Below are 25222 nucleotides of genomic sequence, written 5' to 3'. Positions count from 1 at the left end.
AGGAAAGTAAAGGAGAAAAATACGACAGAGAAGGAGAAAAATGTAATCTACTAAGTGCAAGAATATGAAAAGTAGTGGAAAAAGATAGGCGATGGAGAAAAGGAGGAGGAAGAAGAGGTAAAATCCCTCCCTGTCCCGCCATTTTCATTCATTGTAAACGAACGACTACATATCGGTATCCTTCCATCTGGCCATCATTTCCGATCCATTCGTTCTTTTAATATCTCAAACGCCCTCCACGTCGAAAGTATTTATTTTCTCTTTAAAACTTTCCTCCACAGTCTCCATCACCCTTTTCCCTTGGCCTATCTTCTGCCTTTAGCGACTGTGTTACTCCAAAGTGGAAAATACTTTACTTCCGTTTTGCAAACAATATTCTTTTTCCTTTGGTGAACCCTCATTGTACTTCACCACCATCAACTTCTTTTGATCATCCCCTGTACCTGCCTATACAAACAAGCACTTTCCTCGCCTCGCTCACAACAGCTCTCAGTCCTGAATTTTTGAAACGCAGCACCTGATCCTACCTTTTGTTTGAATTTTAGGCGCTTCGTTTCCATGCATCTTTTTTTCTCCCGTCTCTCCATTCTGTTCTTCCTTTTAGCAGACGTACAAGTGTTAATAGCATCTACGGCTGCACTCTGAAACCTATCTCTAGTACTGAAACAGATTTCTATTTTGTTTTCGCTACTTGTATCACATAATATATACAAAGACACTTTTTACATGCTGTATCTTCTTTCTATAGTATACGCAAGAAACATCTGTAGAAATCACTGAATACACCTGTTTTCTCTCCATCACCATTTTACAAATTCGGCTCACTCCGCAAAATCTGCTGTTCGCTCCCACTTCACACAAAAGCCACACCTATTTTTTAATTATTTAATCTCACTTTCTCCAGACATGGACTACAAGTAAAATCATGGATTTATCCTCGGCTCTTATCAGTATTAACCATGTGCAGTACATATAATTTCTTCTACCCATATCCACGATCTTCCCTATGAAATATAAAATGTAGGCCAAAGGCCAAACCCTGGGAACTATGAGGTCATTCAGCGATGAGACGGAAATTCTGAGTAAAGGAGGTTTTAAAGGTGTAACAGGAGGAAACCCTCACAGTTGCACTATGAAACAATTGTTAGAAGGGTGAAAGCAAGATGGAAAAAAAGATATGAAAGGAGGTACAGTAAAAGGAATGAAAAGGGTTGCAGCTGCGGGCCGAAGGGACGCCGCAGAGATCCTTAAGTAAAGGCACTAACCCCCTTAGGGAACGATCTTCCTATCGCCACTGAAATAGCCTCTCTCACGGTATTTGTCTGTCAGCCTAATAATAATAATAATAATAATAATAATAATAATAATAAAAAATTTTGCCTGCTGTTCCTACAAACATGAGCCTATGCTGGCATACATCAGCTTAATTCAACAGAAGAAAAATAAAATGAAATAAAAAGCAGAATAAAACCTCTTGCATTTTCCCATGACTGCACTGCCTAAAATCATAACATTCTTCTTTTTTTCCCTTGAAGGAACAAGTTAACATACGAGTATACTTGAATTTATGACCATTGAAAACCAGTTTTTATTATTTCTTATATTTTTACGAGTTAAAGCAATACTGATGTGCAAAAATGATTCCAAAAATATAGGCCTTCTCTGTATTTTTCTATATTTACGATAAATGTTTCAACATTAAAGCTAAAAAAGCAACATAATTCCTTTTTCAACGGAAAAAAATGTTGAAATAAAAGAGAACCTAAAGAGCAATAAGCCCTGGTGGCCGAGGTCCAGTAATTACTTGGCCTTTTCCCTTACACAAATCAAGGGTAACGAATTGGAAATAAACTTTTGTTTGATTTTTATAAACGAAATTGGCGCACGGCATTTTACTCCGTTTGATTCCAGTCCATTATTCGATATCGGGGTCTGTAAATCATGTTTTTGCTGTCAGACTGTTGGTAAATGGATAGACAGTTAGACTGATAGTCAGAATAACACACACACGAAATTAGAGAACTGGAAGCAAGTTGATATTTTGGTTGTACAAAAGTTGATGTTATATATATATATATATATATATATATATATATATATATATATATATATATATATATATATATATATATATATATATATATATATATATATATATATATATATATATATATATATATATATATATATATATATATATATATATATATATATACATATATATATATATACACAGCGACGACAGTAGTCTATAAAACGAGGCGAATGTATATCAATGATATATGAAAGACTCCCAGCCAACCAATAAGCGACGAGAAAGGAGGAGCGAAAATCTCTGTGAAGTGTTGCAGCCAAATAAGAGGCCTCGCTGATAAAAGGCGATCAGATTTTGTTCACAGAAAACGAGCCGATGATGGCATCGGAATCGGATAATGAGATTTTTTCTGTTCTTCTAATCGTATTAGATTTTGCAAAAGTTGCGTTTTCCTATGGTTCAATGAGATTATCGGCTATATACGCCCACACTAATTAACAGCCTTTGGCGTAGGGCCATTCTGAATCATGTTTCAAGGATAATGAATACACATGAGGAAACCGGAGCCTCGTTACTCTTTGAAGTCGCGTGGGACGGGGAGCGTTCCTTGCCATTTTATCGGGTTATTTTTTCAATTTTTCTAAAATTTTTTTCTGCTTACCAAGTTAATTATTACGTTGGGCTGCGTGCGAAGACTAAAAGTTCAGTGTTCCAGTTATATATATACAGTGCATTCTTTTATGATAAGGTTTTTTCATTAAATTTCAATCTAATAAAACAGGCTACTAACAAATACTTTAGATAATTATTTGTTTTTCTAATTACTCCACATCAAGTATTTTATGCTAAGCTGTATGGTAAAGACGACTGGACTTACTGTATAATGACGTTTTCGTACACAGACAATCGGCCCATAATACAATGCTATTGCCGTTTAGGTATTCCTTAATATCAGACTAATTATATTGCTGGTGACAAATACATCGTCATATTAATTTGAAATAGTGCCCGTTATCACATATGCATAATACAAAATATGACAAGGGAAAAGAAGAAATCTAATTTCTACCCTTGCACTCACTTTCGCCCTTCTAGCTTTTTCATACCAGCTAGTTCCTCATTGGATATGTCGATATCGTACTCGGCTAGCACTCTCCTAGGCCCGAGTTCAATTCTCCGGCCGGTCAATGAAGAATTAGAGGAATTTATTTCTGGTAATAGAAATCCATTTCTCGCTATAATGTGATTCGGATTCCACAATAAGCTGTAGGTCCCGTTGCTAGGTAACCAATAGGTTCTAAGCGACGTAAAATAAGTCTAATCCTTCGGGCCAGCCCTAAGAGAGCTGTTAATCAGCTCAGTGGTCTGGTTAAACTACGGTATACTTAACTTTTTTCATACCAGATAAGTTACGTTTTTTCACATTTAAGTAAGATTTAAGCAATTGAGAATCACTGGACCTTTATATATCGAATAAGTAAGAGTAACTACTAAGATCCTTTTATAAATCTCAATATCTGCATCTAAATTCTATAAAGTATTTAGGCCGCTCGTTTTATTTATAATAATATCGGTATACTATCTGAATTTATTCTTAAGGGGACTTCTCAAGAAATCTCGATAAGCTTTAGTGTGTTGTAACTTGCAAGATGCAGTTACTACCAACACAAAATGTATAAGGACAGGCTAATCTCCCTCACAAAGGAAGACGAGCAAACCGTGAAGTGAAGGTGAATTTACAGTCTGTGTCTGCTTTCAGTGCATGACGCAAATGGAACGGAAATGATGAATGGACGTGAGAACTGTAGAGTTTATCGATAACTCATCCTTCCATAAATCATCCCTACCATTTCAATGTGCATTCGCGCTTCTGGGAAATGCCGATCCAGTAAACACTTTTGGTCTTCAGCACTGGAAATGGGTTTCCTCGTGTTTCTTTTGTATCACGCATGCTGAATATATTTCGCTTCTTTTGCATCAGACATACTGAATATATTTCAACTTGAAAGCGGAAAGAAAATCTTTTCTTACGTATAAAAGGAATACGGAATTGCTTTTTAGATTCAAAAGAGGAACGGGAATATTACTTTCAAATTATGACTTTTTTTTTTTTAAAGGATAATTTTCAAAGGATATGAAGCTATTGTAAGAGCCAGAAACTGAATGAAAGGGTAACGCTTTTAGTGTTGTTAAATTTTCTTGATAAGGTTCATGTATGCAAAATCCAATATAGATTCCTCTCGTTTTAGTCAGTTGCTAATGCTCTTGTTTTCATTATTTTGTTTTATTGCTAATGCTGTTCCTTTTCCCTAATATGTGAAAGTGTTGATAACTAATAATTTAATTTGCCGATTTATACTTGAGTATGTCCCCGATTCATCTAAATGTTACTACATATATAGTTGTGATGCTGAAAATTTTAATGTAGTAACATTTAGATTAATCGAGGACATATTAAACTATAGGTTATCATCATTCTCACATGTTATGGAAAAGGAACAGGAGTTCGCAATACAGTACAATAATTAAAACAAGAATGTTAGTACCTAACTAATATGAGAAGAAACTGTCTCCCCTGGCCGTGGATTCACATGACTAAGCTATATTAAGCCGTACATTTTCACTGCAAAGATTTTAAGGCAATAGTTTTTTAAATAAAAATCTGGCCCTCTGGTCAAAATACTGTCACTTATCTTCGAGTGGGTAGGCTCGTCCGGCAAGCTACAAGTTCGAGTTGACCTACCTTGGTTTTTCTCCGCATCTGCTCCGCATTAATCTAAAGCCCTGCCCACGCAAGTGGCATTTCAGGGACAACACGAAAACAAATAACAAACACTAGGGCAAAGGTTATGAGGTAGTCGTTCTTTTAGGCTTATCTGACCTTCGGTGGCAAGGCTGTTGAAAAACACAATTCTTAAATGTATCTGAGCTTAATCTTTGTCAATAACAATGTTTCTTTCTTTCTCAAGAATTGAACAGACAAGCTCATCTGTGCACGTTCATTTTAATACATTATCCATTTTCTGTTTTATATCTAATTATATTTGTTTTATATTTAACAATTTTTTCAACTTTCGCATTTGCAGATCTTTTAAACATAATAACTTGTTGGGTTGCATTGTTCTTAAAATAATTCAAGATAAAATCCAATTAACCAGGCAAAGAAAGCCAGTTACTACATAACGAATGTCTGCGATTATCCACGAATCTTATTCAATCAGTAACTTGCACTACTACGGTTACGGAAAATTTAATTCCAGTCCTGTACAAGTTTCATTTTTAAAAACAAAAGGCTAAAGAAAACCGCATACGATGAAAAACATAATCGTAAAATTTATATCTAGAAAATTAAATTGCTCATCATATTCGTCGTCTACCTTAAAACTGATGGATGTCTGTTGGCTATCTAAATATTTCAGGAAATTCGGCATATGAAGCTTATCATTAAGTACCAGAAATGTATCACAGAAATTTTATATGTAAATGTAATTAATATGAGTTTTCTATGCACATACGTAAGCATTCACTATTTCTATGTTGAATTATACTGGGTGTAACGAAACATCATTCCAATAAATTGACCAGCAGCGTAACAAGAATTTTTGTATTCTCACTAAGACAATGATTTCCTACAACCTTGCAATTATATATATATACATACACACACACACACACATATATATATATATATATATATATATATATATATATATATATATATATATATATATATATATATATATATATGTATGTCTTTACAGAAATCGTTATCAGCTTTGCAATTCTTTTATGTTATAACCATTGAGCGACTCCCAGGTTCAGTAAATAAAGTTCTTTGGGGACATTTACCTGGGAATTTTTATTGAAAATCGAAGGCATATTTTGTGCCAACGCACTTTCGGAGGAATTCTATAAAAAAGAAACTTGACACGAACACTGTTCGATACATTATTATTTATCTATACATGGTACTTGCTTCCAAAAGATATACAACCTAATGGGTTTTCTGACAGTGAACGTATTATGTCTCAAAACTGGGTAACGGGAGGAAATTCACTTCAAATCTCTTGTCAAACGTTTCAGAAAATGGAATATGAATCAGCCAAGCATTTGCTTAAGCAAACGTCGAAATAAACGAGCGGATTATGTTAATGGAGCAAATGAATATTAGGGATGATAAGAGAGCAATCCGGATTTAGTCTGATTTCGGATGTTTAAACGCTTTGATATGCAGATGACTTTCATCCGTCAGCGTCCTCAAAAACAATAGTGGGTTATCGTCTAACTGATGGGAGAAGAAGATGGCACTGCGATCTCAGAGACAACATTCATAGACCTGAAATTGGATCAAGCACTTCGCTTTTTTTTTTTTCACCTCTTTCCCTGTTAATGGTGTTCTTGCCGGGAGTATAATAAGGATATTGAGTATTTTTTCCGCTCGCTTTTCTTTCTTTATGTTGTTACTTTTATTAAACAGCCTGTTACTTACGTCGTATGACACTAAACTCTTATTTCATATATGAAAATTTTTTTGTTTTATCTGTATTTTTCTTAATAAAAATAACATTATTTTTCTCCCCGGTCTTCTTTCTTCGCAGTTATTTTATTGATAATGGAAACCCCGTTATGTTGGCAGTATCGTTTTGGAATGTCTGTTTGTGTCACAGGGATTATTATTAAGTACGGTCATTTGGTGTCACTCGACAATGATGCTCTTCCTTTCTTTATTATCGTTCAGGCTGCTTACTTCCTCATCTATCTATTCTTTATCATATAACCCAACTTACTGTTATTTCAATTTCTAAAGACGTTGCCAAATAATTCTTGCTAGAAATTAACGTTTGCAAATGATTCTTGCTATTATAGGCTATTTTCTTTTTGGTTTAATTAATATTGCTCTTTATTCCTTTCAAGCATTAGCTGCTTTCACTGTTTATCTTGGATATCGTTATAGTTTTTCTTACAAAAGGTTGGGTATTGACATTTCTGTTCCATTAAGCTTCATACAGTTATTCAGGTGGCACGAGGCTTTATCAATTATACTATTACAGTATTGTGACTGGTTACCATTGTCATTCTTGATAGAAGCCTTAAGGCTGGCCGACTGGATGAGTCTATTGGCTTCTTAGGTCACAATATGACCCTGCAATGCTCGCATCAGACTCACATTCACTGGTGCAAATTTCTAAGCACTGATTCTTACCATGACCTATAACACATTCCCCCACCGCCCAAATCCGTCCCCTAGTCATCCAAGGGCAACTGACATTCACTGGTGATCATTCATCCTGGAAGATTCCCTTGCTGATAATTCCACAAAATCCAACGTTTATTTCAGTTCTCCCAACATTTGCAGCACTGATGACTTAGATTTCCATTGCATCGATAAGCAAGATTACTGAAGGGCTCAAGTACGAAAACTGAAAGCAAAGTTCTCTCTAATGGCAGTTTTAAAACCTTAGCCATCTGTAACGTCTGAAATACAATTAAAGATCCTTCTTCCGATCAATTCTACAGGCTATAATGATTATCCGTATGTCTGAAGTCTTAACACCGGCGGATCAGGCAGCCTGTTACCGAATCAGTTACCTTTGGTAAATTTGTTAATTATACGAAACAGGTATGAGAAAATGAGTATGTAATTATCCTGCTAGCAAAGTAAGTAATCACATTAACTCCTAATACATCAGTCAGCAGGGTAATTACGAAAATTTTCATACTATCATCTGATAATTTATTCGATTAAGTTAAAAATATTTTCCAATTTATTTGGGAGTCAGTTTTCAATGGCATCATTGATATTCAAAAGAAGTTCATAAATGGTGTAAGCTTTCTTTTCACCAAGTTTTCACGTCGTCTTTTCTGGTGCTTTGTCGTTCAATAAGATGATCATCTAGTTAATTTTCAGTTTAATGCTCAAGAGTAAATGCTATTTAGGTAGATTAACTAGTTAATCAGTCAACCAAACTAAAAGGTGAGTGATCAATCAAAACCTAAGTTAGTTATGAAGATAATAAAAAATATTATATTAACCAAACTGTTGATCAAGCATTTACCCTGAGATTTAATGATTTCGTCATTTTACTAGTACTTGAGCAGTTAGTCAGTCAGACGGTTTCCTAACCTCCCCCCTCCCCCGCCAACACACGCACCCCGAAAAAGTTTAACGAAATCAAAAGGTAGCACCATCTAGTCAACAATAAACCAGGTGACATTTGTATAATTGCCTAAACAACGTTTTTATATCCGACCATGTTCACCCTTCAAAGGTCTGTGTTACTTGACCCTGTTTACGATAAACATACATCAGCTGTTATTTGCATACATTTTGTCTCACTCCTCCATTAACTGGACTAACCTTGGCACTTTTAAATAACATCCGTAAAGTCGAACAGAAAAAAAACACTGAAGGCTGTAAGTACTGCATTCGCAATACTCGCCCACACCGATATAAAATAAAAGTATTGATAATCTATTCCATGGCCGGCGCAAGGTCGTATTTGCACTGCAGTTGAAGTGAAAAAAAAAAAGAAAAACGATGCTTGGCACATCTAAAACGAAGCGTCCAAAAGCGAATCACTTCTGTAAACTGAAGAGCTTCGAATCTATTCGATTCATGGAAGATTTATTCGCTTCCTTCGACTTAATGGACAGTTCGAAACAACTGAATGCATGCGAGTTAAATGCTTCAGGTCTCCGAGTTCAAAGCGGTTTTCCAATAAACTTTTAGTTTTCATATCAGGTTTTGCAACTGAAAATGTGTTTATGTTTATTCAGAAAATAATCGGGGTATACATCATTAAGAAGATGTACTGTATTTTACGGATTTAAGTTCTAATTCTCTCTTCATTATTATTTCTCTGTGAAATAAGGAGTCCGGAAAAGGCGAAATGGGAATCACGCTCGGACCTCCTGTCAAAACAAATCTGTAAAGAACTCATGTGCGCATATGAGGCATTTTTTTTAAGAGAAAATGATGTGTTTCAATTAAATAAATACAAACTATACAAATCTATTAAGACGATTATCACACACGCACTCATACTCTCTGAATATGTATGTATAGCTGTTTATGCAAAATAAACCAGCGAAAATTCTAAAGCAATAAAAAACATGATCAAGAAACCCTAAATTATCTGTATATACAATTTAAAAAAGCATTCTTTCAGTATCTCACCACCCACAAACAGATAGCATATTACTGGGAAACATTGACAAAAATCTAGCTTTTCCTCTTCTTTACAGCAAGAGCTTCGAGCCAAAGCATACAGTTCGCGTAATTTCATTCCATACTGTCTAGTTATGACGAAACATCTTTGATGATTAGATGATTACTTCAGGTGACCCTGTCTCCGGCAATATAATTATTGTTCATTGCTACTGATAATGGTTTGAGACATAGGCAATATCATAATTGGAATTATTGTTTTTTTAAATATTTTTAATCAGCTCAAATGGAAAGTACTTAAACTTATGCATACATATATATATATATATATATATATATATATATATATATATATATATATATATATAGATAGAGAGAGATAGAGAGAGAGATGGTGATAGGTGTTAGTTTTCCAGCTCTAGTTTCGGGATGGAGAGAGAGAGAGAGAGAGAGAGAGAGAGAGAGAGAGAGAGAGAGAGAGAGAGAGAGAGAGAGGAGATGGTGCCGAAAGGTGTTAGTTTTCCAGCTCTCAGCAAGCGTTTCGGGATGGGGTTACTGAACCTATGACCTTTTATTTTTTTTTTTTTTTGCTTGATACGTCATCAGAAGCAACACGGGTTTTCAAGCGCAGTCAGTCTCTCTCTCTCTCTCTCTCTCTCTCTCTCTCTCTCTCTCTCTCTATATATATATATATATATATATATATATATATATATATATATATATATATATATATATATATATATATATGTGTGTGTGTGTGTGTGTGTGTGTGTGTGTGTATCTGTCCGTGTATGTGTTGTATATGAATGCATTTGTTTTTATATAAGGACATTTGATACTTTATCCAAAAGCGAAGGCAATCTAGAGTTACGTGGAATTATTGACGTAAAATCGCTCCCTACAGTGAGATTTTATAACGTACCCTATTTCAATAGTAATAAAAAACGAGGAATAAAAAAGAGAACTTTTAGGGAAATTGGCTATTTTCTCTTTTTTTATCACAGAACAGAGGGAGAGCGTGCGAAATAGACAACACCAAACCTGAAAAATAAAACCGAAAAATGTATGTATAAATGTGCAGTATATCTAGAACCCCGCTTTCAGGGGATCTCCCAGTTTCATGTTTACATCGATATTCAAATTCTTTTCGAAACGAGAAAACGGAATTTTTTTCCTCTGCCAATTTACGACTGTGTTAATATTTCTTTTCTAGTCTTTGTGTTCAACGTGGGGGTTCTTTGTAAACATTTAAATTTCTCTCACTTCACTGTTTTTTTTTTTTTTTTAGATTTTCCTCGTTTGGATCTGATAAACCTCTCTCTCTCTCTCTCTCTCTCTCTCTCTCTCTCTCTCTCTCTCTCTCTCTCTCTCTCTCTCTCTCTCTTTTACGCACCAATACAATATGTCTATTCGTCTGAACCCTTATTACTCACACCCAACTCACTTCCTCTCCCCCCCCCCACCCTTTCAAAATCCCTGACAAACTTCTCCTATCTCAAGAAAAACCGTCAGTTTTCAGTGACACATCTCGTGAGGTGGCTACCAAACAAATATTTCGTTTGATGCAGAGTACATCTTGATGTTGGTTTTACGTTTTTTACAATCTTTTAAGAAATTCATGTTTTGGTTTTCATCAAGATGGTGCCTATATAGGCTCATGATAAAGATATTTTTATAATAATAATAATAATAATAATAATAATAATAATAATAATAATAATAATAATAATCATGTATACATCGTTATCTCATAAAGGTGCTATACGCTTATGACCAGACCCTTCATACATCCGACATCACAATGAAACCAGCTTAAAGGCAAATCATAAATAGATTTTTTATACAATTCACGTGAGCTGGTAGAAACTGAAAACCTCTTCGGTTTCAGAAGCACTATTTAAAAAAAACAACTTATGGGCTTACACAACTAAGTTATAATTGATTTTCAAACTGTCACTGGAATATTTTGTTTGTACGACGTACATAAGTAATCAAATGTCACATTTAAATTCAACAATCAATAAGATATTTTAGATTCTTGGGACATACCAACAGCATCTAAGCTGATACTCTTTATGTACTGTCTTTGTATTATTAATTAATTAATATAATTTATAATTAATTAGCATAAATACATGTTTTTCTTTACTATTTACCGATTTTTTTTTCAGACGAAAAAAAGAAATTTACTACTCCACTCCCACTTCACATACCATGAAACGTACCTTGGTTAATTAGAACTAACATGGAGAGAAATCCTTTAAATTATTCGTCCTACCAGTCGGGGGAAGGATGGATGCCGAATAATACCTATTTTTTCAAACATACAAACAGTATATATACCTATCTAAGATTCCTTTTAAAGTCCGCTAGTCCCGAGACCCCTCACTCCTAAGATCCCAGCTCCAAACGAGTGAGATTTCATTTCATCAAAAAAGCCGGAAAATGACAAATTGCAAAATGGCATCCGCCACCATTGGCCGTCATCAAAAATAAGAAAACACGAAGAGAATCCCAGATGCGACGGCTTTTGAGTCGGACCGAAATTTTCCCTGGAATATTAAAGCGTTCCTTACCGAAAATGAAAAGGAGAAGGGAAGAAGGAAGAGAGAAACTGTGTGTGTGTGTGTGTGTGTGTGTGTGTGTGTGTGTGTGTGTGTGTGTGTGTGTGTGTGTGTGTGTGTGTGTGTGTGAGAGAGAGAGAGAGAGAGAGAGAGAGAGAGAGAGAGAGAGAGAGAGAGAGAGAGTCTTTGCAGGAAGATTTTTGTCTCCTTCTTGAACTCTACCTTCGGGCTCTCTCTCTGTCTCTCTTTCTCTGTCACTCTCTCTCTCTCTCCCCTTTTAAAATAGGTATAGTAACTCGCTTTTCATGGAGTTCGACAATTCCATCAGGAATGACCGGATAAGTCCAAAGGAGAGAGAGAGAGAGAGAGAGAGAGAGAGAGAGAGAGAGAGAGAGAGAGAGAGAGAGAGAGAGAGAGTCTTCGTTGGAAGACTTTTTGTCTGCATTTTGAACTCTACGTTCTGGGCTCTCTCTCTCTCTCTCTCTCTCTCTCTCTCTCTCTCTCTCTCTCTCTTCCAAATATAGCTCGCTTTTATGGTATTTGACAATTCCATCAGGAAGACCGGATAAGCCCAAGAGAGAGAGAGAGAGAGAGAGAGAGAGAGAGAGAGAGAGAGAGAGAGAGAGAGAGAGAGAGAGAGAGAGAGAGAGAGAGAGATCTTTTTGGATGAATTTTATCTGCATCTTGAACTCTACCTTCGGGCTCTCTCTCTCTCTCTCTCTCTCTCTCTCTCTCTCTCTCTCTCTCTCTCTCTCTCTCTCTCTCTCTCGAACATAGCTCGCTTTGCATGGAGTTCGACAATTCCATCAGGAATGACCGGGTAAGTCCAAACGAGAGAGAGAGAGAGAGAGAGAGAGAGAGAGAGAGAGAGAGAGAGAGAGAGAGAGAGAGATTGTAGTGAATAGATCTCCAAGCAGCAAATAGTTTTACATTCCAACAATTTTACTCTCTCTCACTCCATCCCAGTTCATGCCTTTTCACCCTTCTCTACTAAAATTACCATTCAGCCCATGCCGTCAAAAATGACCCAAGTGACATAACAACCTCCCAGAGCTCAGACTGTTATCATCATTAAAAAATTTTCATTATTATTATTATTATTATTATTATTTAAAAACGATTTGTGTAATTCCCCCTCGAAAATCTTAACCATGTTAATTATGTTAGAGAAATCATTATGGCAAATATTCCACACTATCACTTCTTAGCGCTCCAACTGTTTGTAATTGGTTGATAAGGGATTTTCATTGTATAATTTATTCTTACTACCATCGACCTTGATTATTACACACACACACACACACACACACACACACACACACATAACAGGGGATGAAAAGATGACTTGTCTCAGCCGGGCGATTACATTTATATTCGTATTAAAGCCAGTTTCAGCACTTGGATTAACAAAAAAAAAAAAAAAAAAAGAGAGAGGACTTTGGAAATTAATTCATTGCAGACGAAACAGTTAATCCAGTCGGGTGCCAATCCCAATTTGAATAAAGCTGTTCACTATTCAATCGTACAAGTTCTTTAACGAATAAATTCGTGCATTCCTCCCCCTTCATCACTTTTAAATTAATACTGAAATGCTCATGTATAGCGTTGATATTGATAGATACACGTGCAACAAAAAAGAACGAAAACTGAAAGAAAAAAGTCAGAAGTGTTTTACGATTTCAGTTGCACTTTATGAAGCAAGTTAAAAAAGGCATCATACAACAAAATATTGCCATACTACTGGTAGGTTATAGACGTTGCATAGTAAAATATCTGACACTGAAGAGGTTATAAAATGCAAAGTAATATATTACTCCGTTAATTACCGTGAAATAATATTTTCATCACTTCCGCAGAGTTTTGCTGCAGTCTGTCGGTAATTTGGGGATAATTTTTGTACTAACTTTGGCAATTAATCCTTCTCAGAGAATGTAACAGGGAAACAACAATAATTCACTGAGTTCCGTGAAGTAACCATCATGCTGATATAATGGATTAAAAATTCCCCATGGCTGCATAAAAAAGGAAATAGAAGTTATGCAGTTGCCACATACAACTGCAATATAAAAAAACAACGACAACTACAACGATAATTTCTAATCTTTAGTCTTTCTTCGCCTGTTAACCATGCACTGCACAAGATTTAAAATAGGATAATGATAATAACTATCATAATTTTGAGTAAAATGCCCCTTTTGTTGAGGTGTATTATGTGAATTATTCACTTCTCGGAGGACTCCCCTGTTTCGCCCACTTATATAAGGGAGACAGACTTCACTCTAAATCACATGAATTTTGTATGTGCTTCACTGGATCCCTGTCCATCAACCGAGCTCTAGGTGACTAAAAATCTTCCACAACTTTGCAGATTACAGAAATAATGAAATTACAGCATAATCATACTGTTTAGTCAATATCTTTGTGCTAAAATAACGTCTACTTTAACTACTATCTCAAGTTGTCTTCTTTTTTCTTTCAGCTGTCTGTGAAGGCTCACCAGCAGAGGTAGGTCATGTTCCCGTTTTGATTCTTCGTCGTTTCAATAAGCATTGAACACTTTTTATTATATATTTGTTTTTTTAGTTCCAATGAATGATTGACACTACTATTGCAGTGATCCAGCCTCTTGTGTAAATAAGCATACATTTTTTGCACATCCTCATCTCAAAGCTTATATTAAAAATAAACATAAAATATTAAAAATAAAAATTAAATAATTTAGGGTAAAATGTTGAAAAGTTGAAACCTTTTGCACGCATGCATGCAAGATATGAGCGCACGCAATGACGTCCTCAGGAGTCCCCATTAGATTTTCTAAGAGGAGTAATGTGGATCAATAGTGTAAGAGCTATTTCCAAGAATATTCTTCAAATGCGTGCATACTTTAAGATTCAGAACCACACCTACGATCAATGATAAAACTACGGTTACATTTTCACTCCAAAGTGACAAGGAATGAGCCCTATAATCGAATACCTGCCCAACTAAAGAACTTGGATAATTTTGTTTGCCTAAAAGCAGTAAGTCCAAAAATTGTATATAACGAAAATATCTGACTAATATTTAGCTAGACGACCCACAAAACCATTGCTTACTATTTATTGCTATCAATTCACGAAACGACCTAGCACGCAACTGGAGAACGTTAAAAAATATTATTCAAAAATCAATATGGCCATCGACGTGGCCGTAAATACCAGCAAGCGTGTCAGTCACGCAGGTTAAGTCATGGCTCACACTGGCAAGTCATAATTTTATGGCTAGCGCTAGATTGACAGAAGGAACTATTAATGTTTAAACCAAAATAATACCTTAAAATTCTATAATGTACAGTATGGAGCACCAAGCAAAAGCAATTAGTACCTGCGTTTGTAAAATAAAGGGGCATGGTAATTAAAATATCAAATAAAAAACATAATGAACATGCTACTACCTGCGTGGATTCTCTGCATCATCAATATTGCATTACAGAAGGTCATAATTATGTCTATGATAAATAATACTGCCTATTGCAATTGCATTAATGAATAACGGATATGCAATAAACTTACTGAGCTGAGTAATTTATCTACCTTTATTGACACTGCTAAACCGCTGTTTAGAAACACCAATAAATAACTCGTAACAACTTGAAAATCGACTTTTCATGAAACCGATGCAAACTAGTGTCGACGTCGGCCACCACGATTAAATAACTTGGTACCTCCAACCTCGATAAAAACCAATCCCACTGCTTCAAATATGCGGCAATTAAGCAATACAGACCAACAAAATCGAGTGTTCTTTTGCATGAACTCGAAGTGGCAAAAGGAAAAAAAATAATAAAACTTAACTCTTAAAGTCTTTCACTCGCGGGAAATAACGTAAGCTTGTTTAGGGTCCCAGTTTTCCTTTTATTTTCAGTGCCATTTCCTTTCAATGAAATACCGCTCTGCTGGAGTAAAAGAAAGTCTTTAAAAATAAAGGGAGCTTTGTTAAATGACTTTATTTCCGTAAAATGAAAACTGCTCATTTTTTCTCTGACAAAGGCAACCGAGTCATGGAAATGTCCTGTAATTCCAGAATGTAAGGTTGGTGTTTGAGCATTCGATGACATCATGGCAAATTTTTAAATAATTCTAAAACAGCGTGGCTTGTTACAATCTTTTTTTTTATTGGATTACTCTTTTCTAAACGATAAATTTTGTCCTAAGTGCCCGAAATGAAAAGAAAACATGTATATAACCCCTAGGATATTTTAGATTTACATAAAAAATACATATATCTGACTCAGCAAAAAATTTTCATAGGCATTACAAATCACTTACTCTATTACTTGAGTTTAAATTTCTAGGAAAGGATCTTTTGGAAATAAAAATACATTCACTTAATTATATGGGACGTTCAATACATTTAAAAACCAAAACATATTTGACACAAGAGGCTTACATGATTTACTGATAAGCCAGCTATGACAAAATCAACAAACTTTAGAGATTTACAACCCAAGTGATTCCTCAAATTGCGTTTACGATGGTCTAGCTAGGTGGTGACCTTATAAATAGTTTTCTCAAACAACAGGCTATATCTTACCCTCTATAATATGACCTCCCATAATCATGAGTTTCTTTTTTCTCCAAAACCTCATTTCATTGTTTCAGTTATTTTTACTAATTATCAAGAATTTTTTACTATTATTCAGTGATTAACATTCCGTTTAGTCCCATGTTGACGAAACAAAGTGCCAAGTTGTTGGCCTTACGGCTTGTGCGTAAGCACGTGTACATATCTACAATGATATAATATTACTTAAAAAATTTTGATCTATCTAAAAGCTTAAGAAAAAGATCACCTGAAACCTTATAATTAATTAATTATCAGGTTAGAATATTGGTCCATTGATGTGAAAATGTCAATAATGATTTACTACTAAACTAACCCTACCATCCAGCTCTATAGAAAGTCTGCATAAGCCACACAACACCTTCTTGCATCTGCGTTTATTACATAACACAGCAGTGGTTTTTAAAACCTGGATGTAATCTCCCAGCCACTATAACTATGATAGAATGGAAGACAAGTAGGACAATTTGTCGTTCTAAAACCGAACAACTCGTAATAAAGGATTGTCGTAGCAAAACAAAAAAAAACAAAACAAAAAGAAATAAAAATAAAAATAAATAAATCTCAAACGCAGTAATGTTTAGTAGAAATGCAATGCAGAACAAGGAACTGGCTTCCACAAAGACTGAATGTAGCATTATACACTTAAATGTTAATCACTGACTTAGAAATGAAGCTGAAAATGTCAGACTCCACGCTCCCTGTTATCTTTTCGGAAACCCTGACTTCAGTCTCTCCCCTGACGGTATACTCACATGCAATAACGAAAAATTGTAGATATAACACTTTTTTCAGATTTTAAAGTAAAAATCCTTTTTGAATTTTTTCACTCTGCAGGTTGTAAGGAGTCGAGATTGCAAGACATAATGAGTTTCACTAGACTTCTACGTATATGCTTATATTACACACTCAAACATACGCACAAACTTACACACACAGGTATATATATATATATATATATATATATATATATATATATACATATATATATAAGTCTCTTTCCTGTAATACTACAGTGTAATATGAAAATGAGCCATAAAACACTATTTAAACGTTGAAAACCATATATTTGGGCACTTGTTTTCTGTTCACTGGTATATGCAGGTGGAAAGTTACAATTATATTACAAAAACACTTGGGCCTCAAACATACAAATTCCACAAACTTCTGGCCAGATCCATCGCCAGATCCATCGCCAAACGGGGAGCTAATGAGGCCAAAACCACTAGGAATTTGGTCAATCTCCTCCTTCTTCAAGAAACGCCACCTCCTTAACATCGGAGGCCCAAGGCCACATATGTTTTTATATATATACCATATATATATATATAAACAATATATGGTTTACGTTTAAATAGTGTTTTATATATATATATATATATATATATATATTTATATTTATATTTATATTTTATATATATATATATATATATATATATATATATATATATATATATATATTCACCTAATGTGTGCGCCTAAGTGCATCATCCTCAATAAAGCTTTCCATCTGAAATAGAGTTAAGCAGTACTTTTTACAGTAAACCATGAGCTAATTTACTTTTGTTGCAAAACTCATTTTACCTACAACCTTGCGCTCATTCCTTCCAACCCGTCCATTTGCGGACTACACGCTTCTGATATTGCAAACTTCTTCTATCCACTCCGCACGACCAAACTACCTTGAAAAACTCAGATCCTCTATCTCTCAGCATACGCACACATGCTCTGCACACTGATACAATACACCCAGAAATATATATATATATATATATATATATATATATATATATATATATATATATATATATATATATATGTATATATATACATAGAGAGAGAGAGAGAGAGAGAGAGAGAGAGAGAGAGAGAGAGAGAGAGAGAAAGAGAGAGAGAGACTGATCGAAATGTATATAGACAGATAGAGAGAAAACTGAATGAAAGACGTTATTGCAGTGATACTGCTTATGATCTTGCTAAGTGCATGGACGACCCTCTCCACTTTAAAACTCCTTAACTCTCCGCTGCCACTAACTGGCGTGGCCCTTGTAACGTGCGACAGGAAGGTAGAAAAATGAAGAAGTTTAAAATATGCATGCACAAGGAACAATTCTCAAATATGTCTACATTTCTAACGCCTTTGAGATATGTTTCCGGTTTGCTTTTCGCTTCTTTGCCTATCTGAAAACCTACGATTGAAAGAGCTTCGTGTGCATCATAATTTACAAAATGATCAATAAACATGTAAAAAAACGTATGTGTCTTATATGCAGGGGAGTTTAGGCGTCACGTGTGGCAGGAAAGAAGACAAATTCCTGAACGCAAGTTCGAAATCCGTAATATGAGCAACCTGTTAAATTTGGAAATTTTCAGAATTATTTGGTTGAGTAGAATGTCTCCTGAGACAGGGTAGACTACTTCTCCCATTAAGAGAGAGAGAGAGAGAGAGAGAGAGAGAGAGAGAGGGGGGGAGCTGTGGCATATATAGTCTTATACTATGAACAGATATGTATAAACTGTGTATTTCCAAATATGATTAGTAACTTCTCGAAGACAACTTGGCGTATCAAAGTAAGGGAGGACATTCTGACATTCTGACCTTCAGCAACTCATTACGACTAGGCTATGCAGAAAGATCTTTCCTCATTAAAAAGTTAATCTGGTTTTCACTTAGTAAAATCTGCAGTAATGATACAATCTGATTTCAGTAAAGCGAGTTTTTTTTTTATTAATGAACCAATGTGCTTGGCAACACATGAACAATAAAATTTATTATGATATTGTTGGTTGATCAGTACAACGTGTGCATATAGTTTTCCAAACCGTACAGTTTGCAACAAATATCAACATAAAATATCATTATAATTATCAATTCCCAAATTAGTGCTATGCCTCTTACATTTTGGAGGATTTTAACTCGAATAAATCCAACATAAAAAATGTTAGTAAAAAATGTTAGAGCATGAAGAAACAGAACAATGATGGAGCAACTACAGATTCAAAGCAGCTCTGTTGTCACTATGAAAAAATATCGAGCACAAATATATTCTGGCTCATCACCACCAACAGTACAGGAAAGGTTTATACCTCGAGTTGAAGTCAACAGCACCGGGTAAAAGGAATTTACAACGATTTGTTATAATAATTCCCAACGCTGTAATTAACGGAGAGCTGAATTTCCTATCACCTTTTGTTACTTCTTTCAAATAAACACCATACTCTTTAGAAGCTTGAATTTCAAGTCAACTGCCACTGTGGGCTTGTTCTGTATGAACGGGGTTCATGTTTTTAATAATAATAATAATAATAATAATAATAATAATAATAATAATAATAATAATAATAATAATAATAATATAAAAGATATCCAACTAGCGTTTCCAATTAGTTTATACCTATATAAATTAAAGTGCAATAATTGTACAGCGACATGAGTAATAAAAGCTCGATGAGAATGCCAGAGGAGAGACAAAACCTGCACTATTTCCTACCCCTGCCAAATTCAAACAGGCTCCGTAGAACATGTTAGTACAATGCAAAGCCAACAACGACATCAAGTTCTAAGCGCCCATAAATGGATTTCCTTCCGAACGCTCAACATCAAACCACTTCAAAGAGTTTAGTAAGCCAAGTTTGCAGAAAGCCAGAGTTAACTGAAACGCGGATGATGACACTAAATAAATGGAAGTTTGGTACATGTTTTCCTTTTTAACAATTCATTTTCAGTGAAAAGTTTAATACTGATGAAAGTTTAATATTAATGAACACAAATGAAACATGACGGAAATGAAACATAGTCGGGAGAGACAAATGTTATAGATATAAATGTCAAAATTACTAAATTATATTGGGAAAGTTTAAATGATAAGAGCTTTCATTAAAAAGTGTAATAATGTTGAATACAGTTAAATATAACAGTAAAATACATTACAAAATGGTAGAGTTTATTACAGAACATGGTTGCGATATGCTAATGGATGCACATGAACACCAATACTTGAGCGGTTCACTTCTGGTAAAAGGTATCACACACATACACACACACACACATATATATAAATATACATACACAGGCTATATACATATATATACTGTATATAAAATTAATTTTGCGTTTACAAATCATTTGGAATAGTAGAAAAATAGGCTGACCATATATAACTGCCACCAAATCTATGCCAACAACCACTAAAGAATTATTCATACTTTGCAGAGGCTAAATATTCCATGCAGCTTCAAACCTGTGATCTGATAAACGAATTATAAATCAGACAAAGCATATGTATTTATTAAATACTCATTACATTATCTATTTGGAAAAGTGTACATTATTGATATCAATTCGAGCGAAATCATTGCTCTATATCGATAATAAATTTCCAGACAACCGCCACATTTAACTTGATATACTAGATTTAATTCGCATCCATAATTTTACGATTTGGGTTATAGCAATTGTTTTATTTATGCTGCTGAAGTCAGCAAAGATTTTCTGCAGGGAAATAATGCACCTCATAACATTTTGAAATACTGTACTTCATACATAATATTTTGCGGCAAAGAACAATCACAACCTGAAAAAATGTATGAGAAAACAAAAACATTCCCGTGTAGTGCAAAAAAGCTACACAAAAAGTGTTTTTTTTTATCCTGCATAATGAATTTTATTATTCTGACATATAACTAAGCCATACATACACAATATATATATATATATACACATACATAAACACACCGGATTTTTCATTATCCCTAAACGGCATGGGGCTGCAAACATCATCCCCTCGCCGCTTGGCGATTTTTGTTTTTTTTACCGTTATAGCGGCGAGAATATTATTTCCTTTTCCGGCCTTAGGAATGAAAAGTATGTTTGTGTTTGCAACGGCCTTATGAAAATAGACTCATTTGTTTGTTAAACACTCCTCTGCCTTCAGGTATATTATAATTGTACTCCAAACCATTCGGATTTCCCACGGAAGCAATGTCCTGGCTGTACTGCTCATAACAGCGTAACATGCGTCAATACAAAGAATAACTTGACCTATGCGGTTGCTGTCGATCTAAGGATAGAGTGGGTTATTCGCAACTTGCTAAAGGTGCATAACCCTCCCCTAGACAAGGCGGGGGGCGAAGTGGGAAATCAAACCTGCACTGCTGTATAGAGCGTTTTCCCTAATTCTAAGTTACTGGCGCCTTCTATTGCAGTCGTATAGTTTTCTCTACTTCTACAGATCAACTAGCGAACTACCCATGGTTTTAGTATAGTGGAAAAACAACAAAAAATTCACTTATTTTCTACTATCATTAAACCATTGGCAGTTAGCCATTTTTGTATAAGACCATTTTTGTATTAAATGGAATGAAATTTATGTCGGGGAAATTGGCAGATCTATGTCACAAGGAATAAATATATACAATCAGCTATGGTTCAGAAAACTCTGGGGTCTTCATACATGCGAGGATATGGGTTGGACTAGAGTGAGGCTATGCTGTTTCAAATGTAACGGACGAGTTAAAGATCCAATTCTCGACCGCGCGTATCAGCCCAAAGGGGCTCGACCTAAGTCGGAAGTAAAACAACTACCTCAATTGCTAATCCTACCAAAAGTCGTTTTCATACGTTTGGATTTTTATAACGTAATTTTAGGGAACTGGCATAAAATACGGTAAATATAGTTTATCAAACTAACTATACAAGACCCATTCTCCAGTGCGCATATCAGCCCACTAGACTCGAACCAGGTGGGAGGAAAAACAACTACCACCATTGCTAATCCTACCAAGTGTCATTATTATATGTTTGCATTTTCATATTAAAATTTTGAGAAACCTATTGTTGAATGCGGTAAATATAGAGGATCAAACCAACTACCCAAGAAAACTTAAACCATAGCTACTTTATCACCACATCAAAAAAACACTATGATATGAGAAGCTGCGTATTACAAAACTAACGCGATCTCCCGAAACAATTAGCACTAAACGATAATCTAAGCCTCTACTGCTGAATGGTTGGTATGCCTGAAACTAGCCTCGTCGGGTGCGCAGTCAGAGTGCGAGTCCTTTTACATAGAAGGATACTGTGAATCGAGTCAAAGACGTACAGTACATCATACTATATGAAAATTTATAATAAATATAACGGAAGTTAGATTCTGAGAAAAGAATTATTAACATTATCAACAAAACGGTTTACTAACTGGTTGATCTGTTCACAGATTAGCTTGGGTAGAAGAGGTCAATGCACTACACTAGGTATTAAAAGGCACATATTACCGGGAACAACTGTCTACATTTCCTTTGATGATAGAGTCAGAGCTGAACTGAAATTACTATATTTTAGTGGTTAATAGGACACGTCTTTATTAAAGTGTGTAGAATAATAATTGTTTGATACTGTTTATTATACTATTTTTCCTACATACATAATGAATGAGTAAGAATTTACACATAGGTCTATGTAAAATTTATTATCATTTATTCATATACTGTTCCTCATTGATACTGCTAGGTATGCGGAAAATTTTGTCCGTTTTGAATTCGTTGCTAGATTTAATACTCTATGTTAAAAATATTTCTATGCGAAAATTTTGTCCGTTTTGAATTCGTTGCTAGATTTAATACTCTATGTTAAAAATATTTCTAATGTTTAAACTATTTCCTATGTCTTGCTGAATACACAATTTTCTAAATAATAAAATTACTGTGGGGTTAGCAGAAATGGGTCTAATGATTTGAGGTTAGGCTAGCACGTAAAATCAGGAAACATTATTCAATATAACGTTAACAAAAGATACAAATATTTTATCTCTACTGCAATAAATCTTCTGCTGCTAAACAAGTAAGACGGGCTGAAAACTAGGCCTATGTATCTTGACATAAACCAAATCTTGGGCACTTTCGAAAGAAAACAAGACAAAGTTACTTTAATTAAATTATGGAGTTACTTTAGTTTAATTATGGATGTCGTCTTCAGAGGAGTAGGACTGGGTGCTTAACCACACGTGAGTTAGCTTTCAAGTTCTTTAAAATATGAAACTATGTAACACTATCAAGTGCGTATTTGGGTTGTGTTGGCTGGCGACTATCACAGTACTACTATATTGGTTTGAGCATTCTTAATCAGATTCACGAGAATTTGTCCGATAAGGCATTTCCACTTCAAAAATAATGAATTGCGATATTTACACTGCTGAAAAATAATGAATCACTGGCATTAACATTTCAGTTAAATTAGGACGACAACATAATGGCAGGGTGTTCTGGGCCTTCGATCTCTGCCTAAATCAAACGGCCACTTGCGAACCGGTGCTAGTACTAAACACCGTACGGTAAATGTAAAGTAGACGGCCCCACGCAGATATCGTTTCATGAAGATATCGTTTATTAATATAATTTGTCGACCGCACAATACAGAGATGGGTGTATAAAATACTTTGATTCCCGTGGGGCTAGTACTAAACACGGCGTCCCACGGAGCTTCCGCCATGTTTAGTACTAGCACCTCGGAGTAGGTGCCGTGTAGATAACAAGCCAAAGTAGCACCCATAAACCTTTCGGGGAACTGTATTATTAGTAAAGATATATCATTCTAAAACCATGAAATAAATCGATTACAACTGGCCGGGACTAAAATGAAATTTACCGCTACTAGGCTACCGATTTAGGTCTATTCAAGGGTACTTACCCAACTCTTGCAAAGTGATTTCTTGTCTTCCACTCAGTTCTTTACCCATACTTGAGTTCTACGCTCCTATTTTATTCCATCAGGCTTTTCAATTTGTCATACGGAATTGTTTTCAGCTGACAGTTGATACAAGATTATAAAAGTGGGCTGCTTAAGCAGTAGGGTCTGGTTCTTTTCAAAATGAGAAACCTCCTCGTATATAAGCTACCTTTTGGGGATTCGGAGGCAATCAACTAAGCTATCCAAGTTTACAGACTTCGGATAATTACAGATTTCTTTCACTAATGATTTTAATCATATCGAAAGGAGACTCGAAATATCTTTATAAGTTTTAACACTACAATAGCGCTATGATTTCCAGTCAAGTCGCTGGACCCTTGAACCGAGAATGAAAACGTACACCATCAACTGAACACTACTGAAGCTACACTGATCACTCATTTAGGTTGAGGTTGGGAATTGGGATTACAGGGTAAGTAGATCGTGACGTCATCTTGTGCGCGCGCACGATTTTACAAAAAAGACACCCTTTATTCCGATGCACCACGCGGAGTTAGACCCTCTTCATATTATTATGATATAAATTATAATGTTCTTCATAAAAAAACGTGTATCCACTGCGTTGTATTGAGCTGTATGGTGAGTCTTTATATATCATAATATTATTTGATTGAGCGTGTATCATGGAAGATGGAGAGACTGCAATTAATAAGACATTAGAGACAAAGGCATAGACTGAAGGAGGTGGCAAATAGGAACTCATGGAAAAGGCTTATTAAAAACAGCGACCCCGACTAAGGATTAAGCGGCGAAGAAGAAGGCTAATGTGCTGAACATTTGAGTGTACCCTGATAGCTTTTAAACTATTAGGTAATAAGATTAGCTAATAAGTATATAGATAGTGTAAAAGTATTGTAAATAGTAATGGTATACTTTTGAAGTGAGAAAGAGACATGCTTAATTTTGTTTTCTGGGACTTGATTTCACACAAATATATATTATATTTACAGTATATATATATATATATATATATATATATATATATATATATATATATATATATATATATATATATATATAAATATATATATATATATATATATATATATATATATATATATATATATATATATATATATAAATGGAGTAAATGGATGTGATTC

At 34.9% G+C, this 25222-nt stretch overlaps 1 protein-coding gene and 1 long non-coding RNA gene across 4 annotated transcripts in view; one reads left to right on the top strand and one right to left on the bottom strand.

Annotated features, from left to right (window-relative positions):
• LOC136854143 (uncharacterized) overlaps positions 1-24490 on the bottom strand; it is a 198370-nt gene extending 173880 nt beyond the window's left edge. For both annotated transcript variants that reach the window (XR_010857645.1, XR_010857644.1), the window contains exon 1: positions 24060-24490. This is a non-coding gene — a long non-coding RNA (uncharacterized lncRNA). The remainder of the gene's footprint in view (positions 1-24059) is intronic.
• LOC136854142 (uncharacterized) overlaps positions 1-25222 on the top strand; it is a 76941-nt gene that overhangs the window by 33559 nt on the left and 18160 nt on the right. For both annotated transcript variants that reach the window (XM_067130371.1, XM_067130370.1), the window contains exon 3: positions 14250-14275. In XM_067130371.1, coding sequence (XP_066986472.1) covers positions 14250-14275 — 26 coding nt within the window. The remainder of the gene's footprint in view (positions 1-14249; positions 14276-25222) is intronic.

The sequence above is a fragment of the Macrobrachium rosenbergii genome, chromosome 28 (genome assembly GCF_040412425.1).
Source record: "Macrobrachium rosenbergii isolate ZJJX-2024 chromosome 28, ASM4041242v1, whole genome shotgun sequence".
In the NCBI taxonomy this organism is placed as follows: Eukaryota; Metazoa; Arthropoda; class Malacostraca; order Decapoda; family Palaemonidae; genus Macrobrachium; species Macrobrachium rosenbergii.
Note: the sequence above shows the minus strand (reverse complement) of the source record. Positions and strands in the feature narration are given on the sequence as shown.